At 41.4% G+C, this 18,271-nt stretch overlaps 1 protein-coding gene across 7 annotated transcripts in view; it reads right to left on the bottom strand.

The window, feature by feature from the left end:
* DNAAF11 (dynein axonemal assembly factor 11) overlaps nucleotides 1-18,271 on the bottom strand; it is a 71,843-nt gene that overhangs the window by 10,673 nt on the left and 42,899 nt on the right. For 3 of the 7 annotated variants that reach the window (XM_043880254.1, XM_043880255.1, XM_043880260.1), the window contains exons 8-10: nucleotides 18,059-18,124; nucleotides 16,062-16,131; nucleotides 15,151-15,246 (exon numbers count right to left, since the gene is read on the bottom strand). In XM_043880254.1, coding sequence (XP_043736189.1) covers nucleotides 15,151-15,246; nucleotides 16,062-16,131; nucleotides 18,059-18,124 — 232 coding nt within the window. The other 4 variants (XM_043880258.1, XM_043880259.1, XM_043880256.1 and 1 more) reach the window with 4 other exon arrangements.

The following is an 18,271-nucleotide window of genomic DNA, read 5'->3' as shown; positions in this document are numbered from 1 at the left end:
TCCACCCATACCAGTTACCCCTCATTTATCTGCGGGCCTTGACCACATGGCCTTTTCAGTTCTGGAACTCCCTGCTCCTTCCTTGACATTCCTGGCACTGGGTGTGAGAGCCTGGAGCCTGTGTTTCAGTCTCTCTGGTCAACGTGGGGTATAATGTGGCTCCCTTAGCCTGACTCAGGACGACTCCAAAGGACCACGTGAGCCCCGGAGCTCACTGTGGCATCGGCTGGGGCCTCTGGCAGGCCAGCATCACCCCTCAGCTTCTCCCTCTTCCCAATCCTGGTTCCTCCCTTCCCACAGGTGTGGATCCCTAGGCTGCTCCCTAACAAACATTTAGCATGAGAATCTCTGTCTCAGGGTCTGCTTCCTGTGGAGCAGTGCTATCTGAGCACTTAAAAAAACTTTTTTTTTTTTCAATTACATCAAATGAAACCAGTGTTAGTTAAAATTCATGAAAATGTCAACTTTAAGAATAAAAGCTTTGGAGCCAAAAGCACAGGTTTTGTATTGCTTTGTGCTGTAAACGCACTAATCAAAATGGGAGCATATGCATAATTAGAGTCTTAAAGCACCCCATTTCTAACACTGTTATTTGTCCCATAATAATAAGCTCAGACAGAGATTCTCTGTGTTTATGGAAATGCAAATAGCATCACAAATTTGGAACTTTTCTTCACGGGAGTTTGCTGTGTACAGGAATCTCAATGTGTTGCTTATTTTTAAAAGATATTTTCAGCTCATTTAGTTTCAGAGGTTCTTTTAAGTTTAAAAATTAGGGGGAATTAAGAAATCAGCAGTGAGAAAAATATCAACACCAACACTCATATTAATACCAACATTCATCTTAACATCAATATTCATATGAATGCAGGAAAAACTCTTCTGATAAGAGATCTAGTTTTTCCCGGCAGAGGACCATAGGTTCAGAGGTCCAAGGTACTGAAATAGTGCTGTGTGGTTTCTCCATCTGCAGCCCTAGTGCTACTTCTTCTCTAGAAAATGATGCTCATTAACTTCAAGCTTCTTACTCATTTGTACAAAGTGTGTTTAGGGATGACTAATGGAAAAGCTGTAAGAACCAAAATATGTCTAATAAATTACATAATGTGGGCCAACTGGCTTCCTGAATCCACAGAGGGAAATGTAATCAACAGCTTGAAAATTCAATTGTGGGACACGCACAAAGGTACAGATTAACATTTTAATAGTGTTACATATTTTTTTAAAAAATGATTTTTGATATGGACCATTTTTTAAAGTCTTTATGAATTTGTTACAGTACTTCTTCTGTTTAATGTCTTGGTTTTTTGGCTGCCAGGCATGTGGCATCGTAGCTTCCCAACCAGGGATCAAACTTTCACCCCCTGCATTGGAAGGCAAAGTCTTAACCACTGGACAGGGAAGTCCCAATAGTGTTATACTATTTTAACTCATGCGTGCATGCTAAGTCACTTCAGTCATATCCAACTCTTTGTGACCCCATGGACTGTAGCCCGCCAGGCTCCTCTGTCCATGGGATTTCACAGGCAGGAATACTGGAGTGGGTTGCCATTTTCTTCTCTAGGGGATCTTCCCAACCTAGGGATCAAAACTGTATCTCCTGCATTGCAGGTGAATTCTTTACCACTGAGTCACCAGGGAGAATTTGTATTTTATATAATGTATAGTCTAATAAATATAGTTAAATCTTTATTTTATACTATTTTTTGTTACTACAGAATAATCTTTGTTCCATTAAATGCTTTTGTGCTTTAAATTTTCTCATATCCAATATTAATTTTGTCATAACTACTCTAATTTTGCTAACATTCAGCTAACACAGCTTTACTCAATCTTTTCTTTATATTTCCTGTCTTTTAGAGTCTTATAAACAAGATAGAAGAACCAACTTTACAACCATTAACTTCCCTACAGATTTTCTGCATTTAATGTTTCCTTCCTCATGCTTTCTGATTCCATGTAACTGTATTGACTTTTGTTTGCACTTAACTTCCGCAATGCTTTGTAACTTACATAATTTTATTTAATTCTACTCAACTTCCCTAAAAACATTTTATATTAAATATCAACATGAATAAACTAACATATATATATATATTTGGGGGTTGTGAAATAAAAAGTATTTATTAGTAGGTTCTCCCCACTCACACTTTTCCTCTTTTCTTGTTTTAGTCTAATCTTTATAAATCAAATAATTGTCCTTTTTGTATCACCTACACCACTTCTTTCAAGGTAATAATGACTTTTTGAATCCTTCTGAAACATTACTCAAAATAATTAAAGCTATTTCTATAAGATTATGGACTTTGAGAATAATACTTTAGAGAGACGGCTGTGTCTCAGGACTGACCCGTGGGTGAGGGAAGGTAACGGGTACAGGGGAACGGGTTCCGCTGTGCCCTCACTACGTCCTCAGCTCAGCGTGACGCAGCAGGAAGATACCCTAGCCCCGGTCCTCACTCCGCCAGATATCCCTGACATATCTAACTCAGCACACGTCTCCCTTCTTTGCATTTCCAAGACTCTACCCTAGGTGCCTAGCGCACAGTGCATGTGTGGTCACTCAGTTTTGTCCAGCTCTTTGCGACTCCATGGGCTCTAGCCTGTCATGCTCCTCTGTCCGTGGGACTCTCCAGGCAAGAATACTGGAGTGGGTTGCCATTTCCTTCTCCAGGGGATCCTCCCGAACCGGGATCGAAACAATGTCCCCTGCGTCTCCTGCATTGGCAGGCAGATTCTTTACCACTGGGCCACCTGTAGGTACTCATTAACATGTACAGAATATTTGAATAAGTGAATGAACGAATGGCAACAGGTTAGAACTAAGAGCAAAGACCCCTGGAGCTGCTTATTCCTGCCTATTCCGTCTACAGATGAGGAAGAGGCAGGGGTGTCATGGGCTGCAGCTTCTTGCATGCTGGCTCCTGTTGCGCTGGGTCCAAAAGGGAAGGAGAGATTCATGGAACCGTAGAAGACCCCAAGAGTTATGACTATGACAGTCGTCTCTGAGTTAGTAACATCATTTCAAGTTTAAGCAGAAGAATGAGAAGCTAAGTTACTTAACAAGTATCTGAGCTTGTTTGCAACTGGGACTTAGAAACTGAGGCAAAGGGCCGGTCTGGGTCAGTGGCTTCAACAAGGAGGAGACTGGAAGAAGGCCCTCTCATCTATTTTTTGCTCCACAGTAATTTACACCGTACTTGATTCATCTTGCTGTTTTTTAGTCACTAAGTTGTGTCCGACTCTTTGTGACCCCATGGACTTTGATCCTTGGGTCGGGAAGATCCCTTGGAGAAAGAAATAGCAACCCACTCCAGTATCCTTGCCTGGGAAATCCTACGGACAGAGGAGCCTGGTGGCCTGGCTTCATACTAAGTGCTTAATAAATCTTTGATACATTGAATAAATATTTTAATTGATTCATTAAAAATTCATTGTCTAAAGTTTTTCAGAATTTTGCAGAACGTTTTCCATTTCTGAGTTCTAGCACCTTATTTCCACATTGTGGCAAGCCAAACATGCTAAATAATTCCCTCATCTGATATTAATAACTTCCATATAATTTATTTATGGGTGCAGTATGTTTTTCCTCCACTATCATTTTGCTTCAGTACACACATTTAACATCTTCACCCATGCCACATAAGTAGTTTCTAAAAATGTCTCTACTTTTTTTTCTTTATAAAACTTCCAAACCGTCTAAGCCCATTAGATACCAACCTGCCTTGACATAAGCCAGTTGTTTGATTTGGGGGGTTGAGCCAGTTACTGGGTGAGGTCCCTCACAACTGAAACAGATTATTATCTAGCAAAGCTTATCTCAACTTTAGAAGAAATGGATGCTTGTATATTGTTCATTTTCTTACATATTTCTGGCATTTATGTTAATCAATTATCCATAATATTGGCGTTGAACATTTAAATATGCAAAGTTCAAATTCCTAGCAAGGAATATTCTTAATACTTCAGGATCAATAAGACTTTTTTATTCTCCTCTGGCATTAGAGGAAGATAATATATGTACCCAGATTTATTGTTGACATTTTAACAACTTCATGATTTGTTAACTGTGTTCTGATTGACTTCACTAAGAAAGGCACATAATTCACTGAGCCTGTTAAAAAAAGATTCCTTTAAAGAAAACAAGCTACTTTTTTTTTCTCTTTAAAAAGGTCATTAATTCTAATTAGAAAATATATAAATTACCATTGGTACATTATTTAAAAATCTTTGAACAGATAAAAATACCTGTATAAGTCAGATATTTTGAAGTACCTTCTATCTCAAATAAAAACAACTGGCAGCAAAGAAAATTTAGATTTTTGAAAAACTGATCAGAAAAATAGGAAGAATAAGAATATTGACTTTGATTCCAAAAATACCCAAGCTATCTGAGGAAAAATTTTAAAGGTGTAATTACTGATATTTATATGTACAATCAATACTGACAGTTGCACACAGTTTCATGGCTTTGAAATAAAAGGTGAACAAATCTAAATATCAAACAGTTCCTTCAAAATTCTTTCATACTTGAAAAGTGCAATCTTATCTGACAGTTCCCCATGGAGGATCATCCACACACACAACCTAAAATTGAAAATGGTATTTTATTAGGTTAGGACAAACATCAAGAATGATAACGATGTTTTAAAAGAAAAGAAAATATCCTTTTGTAATGTTACTAGACATCGTCTCAGTGGGAAATATCCTACATTTACTTGGACAAGTTCACGATTATTCTTGTTTGTTCTGGGCCAGTGATAGTTCAGAAGTGCTGGCAAGTTTACATCATCCCACTCCCCACCTCCCACAACAGGGAACAGTCATCAACCAAATATTCTCAGGGGTTGGTTACTACTGTCCCAGTTCCATCACCCCTTAGGTAGAGTTATTCTGAAGTATGTGTTTCTCGGTCTTCCCGGGGGGCTCAGTGGTGAAAGAACCCACCTGCCAACACAGGAGATTCAGGTTCGATCCCTGGGTCGGGAAGATCCCCTGGAGAAGGAAATGGCAACTCACTCCAGCTTTCTTGCCTGGGAAATTCACGGAAAGAGGAGCCTGGTGGGTTACAGTCCATGGGGTCATAAAGAGTCAGACATGACTGAGCACCTAACACTTACACTTTCACAGAGCAGATGGGCTTCCTTGGTGGCTCAGTGGTAAAGAATCCCCCTGCCAATGCAGGAGACGCAGGAGACAAGGGTTCACTCCCCGGGTTAGGAAGATCTTTTGGAAAAGGAAACGGCAACCCACTCCAGAATTCTTGCCTGGGAAGTCCCAAGGACAGAGGAGCATGGTGGGCTACAGGACACAGGGCTGCAAAGAGTCGGACACAGCTCAAGAGACTCATCAAGAGCGATGTGTTCTGCACAGTCTCCCCGAGCTTCCCCGCTGGGGTTGTGGCACTTCTCCTGGTTGCCTCCCTCCCCTACTCTCTGATCAGCACCCTCTAACTTCTCAAATAAACCGCTGTACCTTCTCACCTTCCACTTCCAGGGAGGCCACAAATTTAAAAAGTGTTTTACAGGTCAGATGTGAATCTGTGTCCCTCAATTTAATAGACAGCAAGGAGATCAAATCAGTCAATCCTGATATCAACCCTGAATATTCACTGGAAGAACTGATGGCTGAAACTGAAGCTCCAATACTTTGGCCACCTGATGCGAACAGCTGTCTCATTGGGAAAGACCCTGATGCTGGGAAAGATTGAAGGCAGGAGGAGAAGGGGATGACAGAGGATGAGATGGTAGGATGGCATCACCGACTCAATGGACAAGGGTCTGAGCAAACTCCGGGAGATGGTGAAGGACAGGGAAGCCTGGTGTGCTGCAGTCCACGGGGCTGCAACGAGTGGACACGACTGAGCGACTGAACAGCAACAACAATTAACTCTGGGACTCTCAAAGGACTCCCAAACTCTTAAGGTTTCCCTTAAGGAGGAAGAGTAGCAAACCGGTGTAGTCAGATTCCAAAACACCGACTAACTTACTACTGGGATCCCACTCAAGTCTCTGTGGACACCTCATGTAATTTTCACTGTGGGCTGAATACTTACTTGAAAAAAAAAATCTACCTACCTACTACCTATCTACCTATAATTTGAGTCCACAGATGATGTTAATGTCTAGATGCCTGGGTTTTGCCAGGCATGTGTGGATGGTATTCACTACTTTCACTCAAGTTCACGGCCCAGTTTGGGGGCCATGCTGATAGCCGTTTAGACAGGCGATGAGACTTTCTCAGGCCTGGCTGTCTTCTCACTCACGTTCCTCTGGGTTACAGTCCTTTGGAGTCACATCTCAAAGTGGGCATGGCTTCCTAGAGCCCACTGAGAGTGGCTTCCATGCTAGGCTCTGGACTTTGGCTTTTTTCCTCTCACCCCTGTGTGGTCACTGAAAGCATGGTTTATTCTCTCAGTCTTTCCTTGATCAGCAGGCAGTAATTGCTCATCATCTCATCACTGTCAAGATGTTTTTAAAATATGTAGTCCATATTCCTAAATTTTCTTCATGTGACTGTCACTCTTAATGACCTACTTGGCAACTAGCTGATGGTGGAGCTCTAGAGATGTTACTGAAAGTCATGAGCCTATGTAGAGAGTGAGTGTAGAGAAGAGAAACGAGATTCCAGGATTGAAGGATGGACATGCCAACTTTCAGAGGCCTGGGCAGGAGAAAGAAGCAGCAAAGAAGCATCCAGTGGCAGACCATCGAGTGAGCAGGATGTAAGAAAAGAAGCAAATCAAAGTGGTGTGTCTAAGGCCAAGTGACAGCTGTTTAAAATGGAGGGGTTGATTAGTGGCATAAAAACCTCTTGAAAGGTCAGAGAAGAGGAGGAAGGGGGCTGACTGCTGGATCTAGTCACATTGAGAGGACTGGAGACCTCAAAAAGAGATGTTTCATGGATATGGGTGGGGACACTGGAGAAGAGATGAATACCTCATTGGGGTTAGTTCTAGAAATTGTGAAAAAAGAATTGGAACAGAAAATATAGATGTCTGCATTCAGAGTTTTGCTGTGAAGCAAGTCAGATCAGTTAAGTAGAGGGGAATGTTTTTATTTTGTATTGTTTTATTTTGGAGAAGGGAGACGTTTTAGCATGTTTTCCTAATATAAGTTGTGTGTGGAGAAAATTCAGTGAAGATGTAGAAGAGAGAATTGTAAGAGGGGGAAAATAGCCTTTCATAGGCAAGTGGAAATAGGAGCTAACACATATCTGGAGAGTTCAGAGAGATCACAGACAGTTCATTCATAGGATAAGGATGGCCAGGGAGGCCAAGTGGGAAAAGATATGATATTTGGGGTATGTGGAAATCATCCTTTGATGCTTCTATTTTTTCAGCACTGCAAGCTTTTAGGAATGAGCTGAGGAAGAGAGAGAATGTCCTATAAGAGAAGTATGAGTGGAACAGAAAAACCCAGCAAGATGACCAGGTGGCCCTAACTCTAGACCATCTTGAAATTAACATTCAGAGAGTAAAACTGAGTTTATGTTGGGCATATCATAAGCACATTTGAGTAGAGATAAAGCACTGAGAAATGTGTTAAAATAATAAGGGAAAGGGCATCTGAGACTGTTTTCTAGAATCATGGTCTGTAATATTGACCTTTAATATGTGACCTTCGTCTCCTGTGCTCAATAAAGCAAAATCAAGCAGGATATTCACTGAGTGAAGCTGTAAATATATCTTGCTGTTCAGTTCGAATGGCACCTTCTTTAATCTCAGTTAATTATTCTGAAAGAACACCCAAAGGAAATCAGGAAGCATATTCTTGGAGTGCTCCTGGAACTTGTCAGTCGAGAATCTAGACGGGAGTTTAATTGAATGACGATGCAAGTTTCCCTGTGAATGCAAAGTCTCAGCTAAATCTTGTTAAGTTGGACTGTGATGAGATCATGTGCCAGATACTCCCAGGCTGATGATGATAAGACTGTTCATGGACATACCAGTGAGTCTGACCACACATTTAAGAAAATATATTGAAGGACAAGCATAAGCTCTCAGAAAATCTGACGGGGAGTAATTCTACTCAGAATAGGGACTAAAATCATACACACAGTGAAAATGAAAGTTACTCAGTCATGTCCAACTCTTTGCCACCCCATGGACTATACAGTTCATGGAACTCTCCAGGCCGGAATACTGGAGTGGGTAGCCTTTCCCTTTTCCAGGGGATCTTCCCCACTCAGAGATCGAACCCAGGTCTCCCGCATTGCAGGCAGATTCTTTACCAGCTGAGCCATCAGGGAAGCCAAAGAATACTGGAGTGGGTAGCCTATCCCTTCTCCAGCGGATCTTCCCGACCCAGGAATCGAATGGGATCTCCTGCGTTGCAGGCAGATTCTTCACCAGCTGAGCTATCATGGTAATGGATAATATTAATTAACAGTAACATGAGCGCAAGAGTGTATTATGCCCCAAGTGGTCACCTAGATGCTTTACATATTCATTTATATAATCCTCAATACAACTTTTTGAGGTGTGACTGATCATTAATATCACTGTATGGACAAGGAGTCTAAGGCACAGAGGGATGAATAATTTGCTCAAGGTCATGCAGCTGTTGAGTAGAAGTATCAAGATTTAACCCAGGTTCTGTAGCTCCAGAGACCATCTCTTTTCACTGTCTCTAAATGGTAACAGCAATAAAAATTCAAATGGCATTCCTGGAGGCAGAATTGGATGAAATTATTTGAAAGTTAACCTGGAATAACATGCATGGAAAAATGATGCGGAAATGACTGTGGAGGGAGAAGAGTAATTACGGGAGATTCTTGTTGTAAATATTAAAATGTATTTTAAAGTTGCATTTAATGTATTTACTTGCCCAACAAAAGTTTATTGACCACCTACTCTTTGTCTGGCTCAGTTCTAGGTACCAGTGACATAGTAGTAATAAGAGCAGACCAAAGTCCCTATTCTCATGAAGCTTAAATTTTTGTTGATGGAGACAGACAAAGAAAGAAACAATTAAATTCATGACTGTCCAGTGGTGATACATTCTTCTGAAGAAAAATACAGCAGAAATAGAAGTAGGGAAGGGTAAGCTTTCTAAATCTTGGGATCAGGAAAGAACTCATGGTGAAATAACACTTGAAAAAAAAAAAACAAAACCCAAAAGAAGGGGGAGAGCAGACCATGAGGATACCTGGGAGAATGGCATTCTAGCAGAGAGGACAGCAAGTACTAAGGACCGGGGCAGGAGGATGCTTGTCATATTTGTGAAGTGGCAAGGAAGCCAAGGTGGCTGGAATGATGAGAGGGTAAAGTGACAGAAGATAACGTCAGAGGGATCGTGGCAGGAGAAGATTCTTGCGGGGAGCTTGCTTTTAACTCTGACTAGAAAACATGACTTGGTCTGATTTACACACACTGTAAAATGATCATTTGGCTGCTGTGTTGAGAAAAGGATTAACGACTCTTCCCCAAAGAAGAAGAGTGAATTTCTGGTAGACGGATGACACCGTGGGTCCACGTTTCCTGAATGGATATGCCTAATGGCATAAACGGCAACAGGCACTGGAGATGGAGACTCTACATGGAACCCAAAACTAAGACTAAGGAGTAAAACAGTTCTGGAAACGAGTGGGAAATGCCACTGGCGTGTGGAGCAGGACTGAGAGAAACCTCACGAGGCGCAGAGTGTTTCCTCCGCCCTATTACCTGGGCAGTTGACCTACCACTCCCTAAAGTCACTTTCCTTCTTTTTTTTTGTTTAAATTTTACTCATCTTTGGCTGTGCTGGGTCTTCACTGCGGCCCAGGCTCTCTCTAGTTGCGGTGAGCGGGGGCTACTCTTTGTTGCGGTGCGTGCGCTTCTCATCGCGGCGGCTTCTCTTGTTTTGGAGCATGGGCTCTAGGTAATCAGGCTTCAGTAGTTGTAGCTCTTGGGCTGGAGAGTATGGGTTCAGCTGTGGCCCACGGGTTTAGCGGCCCCGCAGCATGTGGAATCTTCCCTGACCAGGGATCGGAGCCATGTCTCTTGTCCTGGCAGGCAGATTCCTAACCATTGGACCACCAGGGAAGTCACCTAATGTCACTTTCTGAGAAAGCCAGAGTACTTTTCCATCCACAACCCTACCCAGCTCTTCCAGCTGAGGCATCAACCCTTGAAATCATAGTGGAGGAGATGGCCTTCTGGGAGACGCAGGACCCACAAGTTAAGTTACAATGATGGCCAGTGGAGACGGGAATTCGACAGGGAATGGTAGGGATTGTGATGTCTGGGTATTATACCAACCCACAGATACAGATGTTCCCAGATGTTGGGAAGCATCTCGTATGGTGGAGCTAGCGTGAGATAAGAACATTTGGGTGTGGAGCTGAGCTGGGACAACCCACCAGCAGGTTAGCAAGGGAATATTCAGCCACGACCCCTGTGACAAAGAACAGACGTGAAACTTGTCTGCTTATCAGCACCCAGTCTGTACAGACCCAGCCTCATTCAGGAGCAGGAAAGGGAAAAAGATCCATTTGACATCTATGACAAAATGATGAGTGAAGTGGCTAATAAGAAATAGTTGAACAGTTTGTGGGTTCCATTAAAAATTTTGCATCTTGGAAAAAGTGTATACAAAGTTTGTCGCTGAATTTCCACAAACACAGTTGGAGTCATCACAGCACAGATATCATCAAATAGATTAGCTCTTCACAAATAATCTTTACAAATACTATCACAAAGAAGGAATGACTAAACAGCAAATTTGATCTTCTTTTCATCAATTTACAGTATCCAAGTATTATAAACTACCAAGGACAATTTTAGATATTTCCTAAAGCACTGACTTATCACTTAACATATTGACAACACTGTTTCCTATGAATGAATCAAAAGTATACCTAATTGTCTACTTGAGTTTTATGCTTTAAAACTCTAAGAAGATGCCTCAGTCATTGTAATGTGGGTCAGACCGACAATTCCACAGTAAGCCTAGACACACAAACTTCAGTACATCAACTGTTTAAATCAACAGGAACTATAAAGATGCTAATTTTTAGTAATACTTATTTTCAATAGTAACCACAAGTGAAGTTAGAATTTTTATTTTTAAATTTTGATGATTTTTTAAGAAAAAAGCTTTCATTCTTTGAGTTTTATAGCCCTTGCAAATGCCGAACTCATAAATGAAAAACAACTAATTCTGGGCAAGTAAGTATTCTCCAAAGGTTGATTTTTGACTAGCTACCTTTTAGGAGGAATAATGACAGAAGTATATAAAATAAATTATAAAAGGTAATAATTATTAGTTAATAATTTAATAACAATTTCAGAGGACTAATGTGAAAAAGTTGGCTTAAAGCTCAACATTCAGAAAACTAAGATCATGGCATCTGGTCCCATCACTTCAATGCAAATAGATGGGGAAACAGTGTCAGACTTTATTTTTTTGGGGTCCCAAATCACTGCAGATGGTGATTGCAGCCATGAAATTAAAAGACGCTTGCTCCTTGGAAGGAAAGTTATGACCAACCCAGACAGTATATTAAAAAGCAGAGACATTACTTTGCCAACAAAGGTCCATCTAGTCAAGGCTATGGTTTTTCCAGTGGTCATGTATGGATGTGAGAGTTGGACTGTGAAGAAAGCTGAGCGCTGAAAAATTGATGTTTTTGAACTGTGGTGTTGGAGAAGACTCTTGAGAGTCCCTTGGACTGCAAGGAGATCCAACCAGTCCATTCTAAAGGAGATCAGTTCTGGGTGTTCGTTGGAAGGACTGATGCTGAAGCTGAAACTCCAATATTTTGGCCACCTCATGTGAAGAGCTGACTCATGGAGAAGACCCTGATGCTGGGAGGGATTGGGGGCAGGAGGAGAACGGGATGACAGAGGATGAGGCGGCTGGATGGCATCACCAACTAGATGGACATGAGTTTGAGTAAACTCCGAGAGTTGGCGATGGACAGGGAGGCCTGGTGTGCTGCAATTCATGGGTCGCAAAGAGTCGGACACGACTGAGCGACTGAACTGAACTGAACGATAGGGACAGCTTGACATCAATGTTACTTTAACACAGTAGTCTAAAATTTTTTTTTAAAAGTCTTTACTGAATTTGTTACAACACTGCTTCTGTTTTTTGTTTGTTTTCTTTTTTCTTTTTTTGTTTTGAATTTTTGGCCAAGAGGCATGTGAGATCTTAGCTCCCCAACCAGGGATCATACCCACACTCCCCGCATTGGAAGGCCAAGTCTCAACAACTAGACCACTGGGGAAGTTCCTAAAATCTTAAAAAGTATATATCTCAAAGGAAAAAATGCTACTCAGTTTATCACTGAGAAAAAAAGAAGCCTTCTGATTCTTTCTGTGTAAATTATCCATCTTCAACTAAGCACTTCTAAAATGCTTTTCTCTAATAAGCCATTTTTTATGCTTTGCATACATATTTAACCTGAAAATTTTAAACAGATATAAAAACAGAAAGGATAATGGAAATAGAATGCTGTATTTATTTAAAAGATTGATGGGAAAAGAGAGCAGAGGTCTTCTGATCAATGGCCTGGCACCCTGTAAAAGGTACACAAATTGCACATCTTGATTTCCTTTTAGGAAACCAACGATTACCTTTTAATCTGTGGCTCCTCACAATGGAAATTTCCAAAAAAAAAAAAAACAAAAAAGAAAGAACAGTGCTGATCACAGTGTCATTCAAATGTCTCTGTCGAAACACCAAAGTAATTGAGTTATCTCTTAGATTTCCCTACAGGATATTCTAATCAGCACAGAAGCGTTTCCTTCATTTGTTGTTGTCAACAAGGACAATGAGATTCTTACAGTCGTGTTTGTTGTCTTATTGCTTGACAACAAATTGTATTTGCTGTTTTATGGCCTCAGAGTAAAAATATGTAATTGATTACTCAGGATCAATCTGTTACAAAACTGGCTTTGGGATAATGAAGGATTAGTAAATCATTATAGAAACCTTATTGATTAATCAAGTTTATAATCTCCGTGCCCCCCAGGTCCCTTTTCTTCCTCAAAAGAACCTCCTCTTCCCCCTGTGAAACTTGAGTGACTGGAGCAAAGCTGTCCCCACCCTCAGCTCAAGGCAGGAGACTGTCTTTGTTGTTAAGTAGCTAAGTAGTGTCTAACCCTTTTGTGACCCCATGGACTGTAGCCTGCCAGGCTCCTCTGTCCATGGGGTTTCCCAAGCAAGAATATTGGAGTGGGCTGCCATTTTTTTTCCAGGGGATCTTCCCGACCCAGGGATCAAACCCATGTCTCCTGCGTTGGCAGGTGGATTCTTTACCACTGAGCCACCAGGGAAGCCCATGGCATGAGATAATAGTAACCAAACATAAAATAATAGGAATGAAGAAAGGATGACCATCTCTTTGACCAGAGATGTTCCACTGTCCACAGTCAAGCTCATCAAGATTTGTTGGACTCTTCAGCTAAGTTGACCAAATCAGTGGAGTTTTTATTCCATGGTGATAGGAGAGGGCCTTTCTCTGTGTCTTTCTCTGATTCTCTATCTTCAGGCAAGGTAAGAACAAGAAATCAAGTCACCTTAGTTACTGCTAGTGCTTAGGTCAGGAAGGAAGCTGGCTTGAGGACAAAGCTACATCAGAAACGGTCTTAACCTTCCCTTGCCTGAACCCTCTCTATCTTCCATATGTAGGAATGCTTCTTTATGATGAAAGCCAGTTTTGTTTGGGGTTTCCTGCAGCTTGCAGCATGAAACATCCTAACTCATTCACAGAGTCTGTATTGAGGAATCAAAATTTTCTGTACAGACAAATGATTTTAAGTTTAATTTCCTTAAGTTCTTTCAGGGTTGTCATCTGTCCCTGTTGAACCTGTTCTAGCTTCTAAAGAGCTTCTGTCTCAGATATTCAGCTCTGAGATCAAGGTTAAGGAGTCTGAAAGCCAGGTGAGGGGAAGCTGTCAGTCTTCAGAAGTCAGCCATATCTAAAGGACACATACTTCTGTTCTCTATGTCTGTGAGTCTGTTCCTGTTTTGTATATAGATTCCTTTGTGTTTTTTTTCAAGACTCTATATATGTAAGTGATATCATATAGTGTTTGTTTCTCTCTAACTGCCATTTAGCAGAAGAGGGAGGAGGAGGGACAAATTAGGAGGATATCATTAACAGATACAAACTACTATACATAAAATAGACAAGCAACAGGGATTTACTATAAAGCAGAGAGTCATATTCAGCATTTTGTAAAACCTATAATAGAAAGTAATTTTCAAAAAAAAGAAAAAACCTGAATCAATGCTCTATACCTGAAACTAGTGCAATATTATAAATCAACTATACTTCAAATTAAAAAAATTGGAAAAAACACATATACAACACTTCTCCTTTCAAACAAAAGACAAAAAAAAGAGTTTTAGTTAAAACACTATCTAGTCTGTTTCATAAAAATAATACAAAAAAATAATAATGATGACACTAATATTCCCTGAGTGCTCACAGTGCTATGAATTTTATGTGTGTTATCTTTCTTTGTTGTTGTTATTCAGTCACTAAGGCATGTCTGACTCTTTGTGATACAATGACTGCAGCATGCCAGGCTCCTCTGTCCTCCACTGTCTCCCAGAGTTTGCACAAATTCATGTCCATTGAGTTAGTGATGCTCTCTAACCATCTCATTCTCTGACGCCCCCTTCTCCTTTTGCCTTCAATCTTTCCTAGCATCATTATCTTTCTTAAGAGCAATGTTAGGAAATAGAGGCCCAGAGTTAGGTTACTAAGTGGCCCAAAGTCACAAAACCAGTAAGCTCAATATCTGGAATTCGGTCACTTTTTTTTTTTAATTTTTAGGGACCCAAGGCCTATGTCAGGTAGGCCAATACATATCCTCTCAAAGTTATTTGTAAGGAAAGTACTGATCCTTACTTATTTGTAAGGAAAGTACCGTGTGACAGACATGGTCAGTGGCTCCTGTGATTTACACCCCCCAACTCTATCCCCATTCTAGACTGAAGGCTGCAGAGATAAGAACCGCTGGCAGGAGGAGTCAGCCGGTTTCAGCTCTTTGTTCTCACAGACCTTTGTTCTCCTACCTGACCTGGAGTGAGAAGATTTTCTGGCTATCTCAGCCAAAAGGACCTTGAGCAGAAGTCATCAGGAGCCCTAGTAGGTCAGGTTCCTTCAGGGACAAACATCTCCAGACGTGAGATGGATCAATATGATGCTGCCTACCTTGGGCATGCAGACGACCAGGTGCCCTGTGGTCTGAGACCTTTTAGCAAAACTGCTGTCAGGTTTGACTTCTGCAGGGAGGACGAGCTGAAACGGCTGGGAGTAGACAGGAGGCGTGGGCAGTGAGTGCATGTTACATCAGGGAGTTCCTTTAAGAGGCGTTTTTGTTACAGACTTAAAATTCACCAATCGTTAAAAAAAAATCTGATTAGACTTATTAGGAAAAAAATAATATATGGGGCTATACTCCATAGGCACAAATTATTTTATCAATTTTAATGAGAGGTCTAAAGAACAATTATCAGTCACAAATCATGATTGGTCCAATTATGATAACATGGCTGATAAAGCATTTATAGATAAAACTTCCTATCATAAAATATCAACATATTTCCATTTTTAAAGTCTTTAGGCTAACTCACATGAATACTTAGAATCAGCAAAACATACTATTTCAAAAATGATAAAATTACAGTAGGAAAGGCTACCCACTTCAGTATTGTGGCCTGGAGAATTCCATGAACTGTATAGTCCGTGGGGTTGCAAAGAGCTGGACACGACTGAGTGACTTTCACTTTCATGAATGAAATCATTAACAATTTTAAATGCATATAATATTGAAATATAATTTTAAGCACAGGCTACCCATATAGACCATCTTATCAGGTCTGGGAAAACTCTAACTAAATAGATACAGGTTAAAAATACTAATTTTATCAAGGTACACCATGGTCAGCAACCGTTTCTGCTAAATACCCTCCTGTTGTAAAATCGTGTGTCTAAAAAAAAAATAGCACTGACTGAGTTTCTCTTTTTCTATTTTAAAACGGCTTAAAAATTTTTTTTGAGGCAAGTTAGTTTGGTCTCAGGCTGAGTTCTGCAATAGTAACAGCCTATAGGGTCACACTTACCTTTCCCTTGACCATCACTCGCACGTAAGTTGGCTGTACGTCAACATCGATTAAAGAGGTGTCCATATACCTTCAAAATTCAACAACCAAGTCTTGTAATTTTTCAAAGACATTAAGTTTAAAGAACAGCAAATACAAAGTTGCACTTATGGGGCCATTTTAACTGAAGAAAGTTCACAGTTTCCATGATACACAGGTCTTAGAATATCCATCTTAAATCAATCCCCAAATCTCATGGGAAATCCAATATATCAGCAATTTCATTTTTAGACCCACAAGTACACTTGGCATTGATTGCCCTCACCCCAAAATATCTGTGGCCTGAAATACCAGAGGTTCGCAGAAAATGGCTTGCCATGCTCTTTCATGAATATTTTATTTTAAGCCCCTAAGACTGATGTGAATAGCCAGGGATGCTGAATCCGCTAAGCTCCTGTTCCTCGGGGCTCTGTTCTGTTCTGTTTCCCCAGCAGTTGTGCCGCTGCCCTTGTACAACCATCCTGGAAGGCCGGTTCACCTTCTCCCCCGTGAGCTGTGTCCTTCCCAGAAAGCCCAGCACCCCACCTCCCCCCAACCATGACAGTGACCCCAGGATCGAGGGGCCATCGTTTTCGACTCCACAAGCCGGGGAAAGGTTTAGATTCCACACCGCTCATTCAAATGAGAAGTCTGGCCAAATGATTACTTTTATACAAGTCAAAATACTGATTGTGAATGTTTGATAACATGGCAATAACTCAAAAATCACAAACGTTAAGTAAGGCAGGTAGGACAAATACAGGGTGACAGGCTCAGACTCTGACCACACAGACTTGTGAGGTCTGACACCCCTTCCTCCTCCTGCTAGACTATCTTGGAGCACATGCCTTAATCTTTCTAAGCCTCTGTAGTCTCACCTGTAAAATGAGGATACAAATAGCACCTGTTTCCTAAGATTGCTACGTGTATTTTATCACAGTTAAAAAATGCAATGTTGGGCCTGGGCCTAAGGGGTCACATTCTGACTTCTGCAATTACTGTGTCCACTTTGACAAGACTCACCCCCCAACCCACCTTGGGTAATTCCAGGATAACAATCCCTCCCAGGTCACTGGATTACTGAGAGGTTAAATAAGACAGAGCATGTAGAAAAATCCCTCAAAAAGGGAAGTGCCTTTATTACAGTGTAAACGTTCACTGACTGCATCATCAGCAATCATTCATTCATTCAGTTCTGTTATTACTGAGCTCCTAACAGGTGTCAGGCACTGTTTTAGGTGCTGGAGATATAAACACGGAGGAACAAACACAAGTTGCTGCCTCAACTGCACATTTTTTAAAATATAAGGAAATTTAGAGCTTGTCAGGTGGAAATCAAGAAGCAGGACAAGGTGGAAGGAAGTGCTGGGACAGGGCAGATGCTGGTCTAGACTGGATGGTCGGCGTACACAGAAAGGCCTCTGATAAGGTGACATCTGAAAGGAGGTCTGAAGGCATGAGGACACCTAAGGTGACAGTGATATAAGCAGTGGGAGAGAGGTGTGTGGGCAAAGGTCCTGGGCTGTCAGACCTGGGGTGAGAGTAACAAAGACAGAGGCAGGCGTCTGGGCAAAGGTCCTGGGGCGTCAATGGGTCTAAAGGGCTGGAGAAGCAGAAACACCACGCGTGTGGATCCTGAAATAAGCAGCTGGATAGAGGGAGTGAGCCAGAACCTCCTGGCGTCTTCGAGGACTGAGGCACACGTCTTTAAGTGACTGTAGCAAGGAGGGGTGGAAGGTGACCCGCGCTGGTGGAGCGAGTGTCACAGCCAGGGAGAGCTGGGGTGGGGTGGGCGGGGGGACAGCAGCAGTCAGGATGCAGGGACGAGGGGCGGGAAGGGAGTGGGGTGGGTGAAACCAGCCAGGACTCAGGACGCGATAAAGAGGCTGCTGTTCACGTTTCAGAATTCAAGAGCCTGTGACTGAGAAGGAAAACAGAAAGAAACGCCATCCAATAAACACATGATAAAATGTCTTTACCTATACACGGCCAAGTCCAGGATGATCTGGTTACGCTTTTCATCGTCTTTCAAAGTGAAGTCAAGTCTAAGGAACAATCCATTTAGGGGGAAAAAAAGGATGTCTTTAGCAATACTTGATAGATAACCCCATCCCAATATTAAAAAGAAATTTACTAATAACTATATCCTCATCTTCAATGACACACTTATTTTGGTGACTGGTCAATAAAAC

The sequence above is a fragment of the Cervus elaphus genome, chromosome 21 (assembly GCF_910594005.1).
Source record: "Cervus elaphus chromosome 21, mCerEla1.1, whole genome shotgun sequence".
NCBI classification, from domain to species: Eukaryota; Metazoa; Chordata; class Mammalia; order Artiodactyla; family Cervidae; genus Cervus; species Cervus elaphus.
This window is presented reverse-complemented; position numbering and strand designations above follow the sequence as displayed.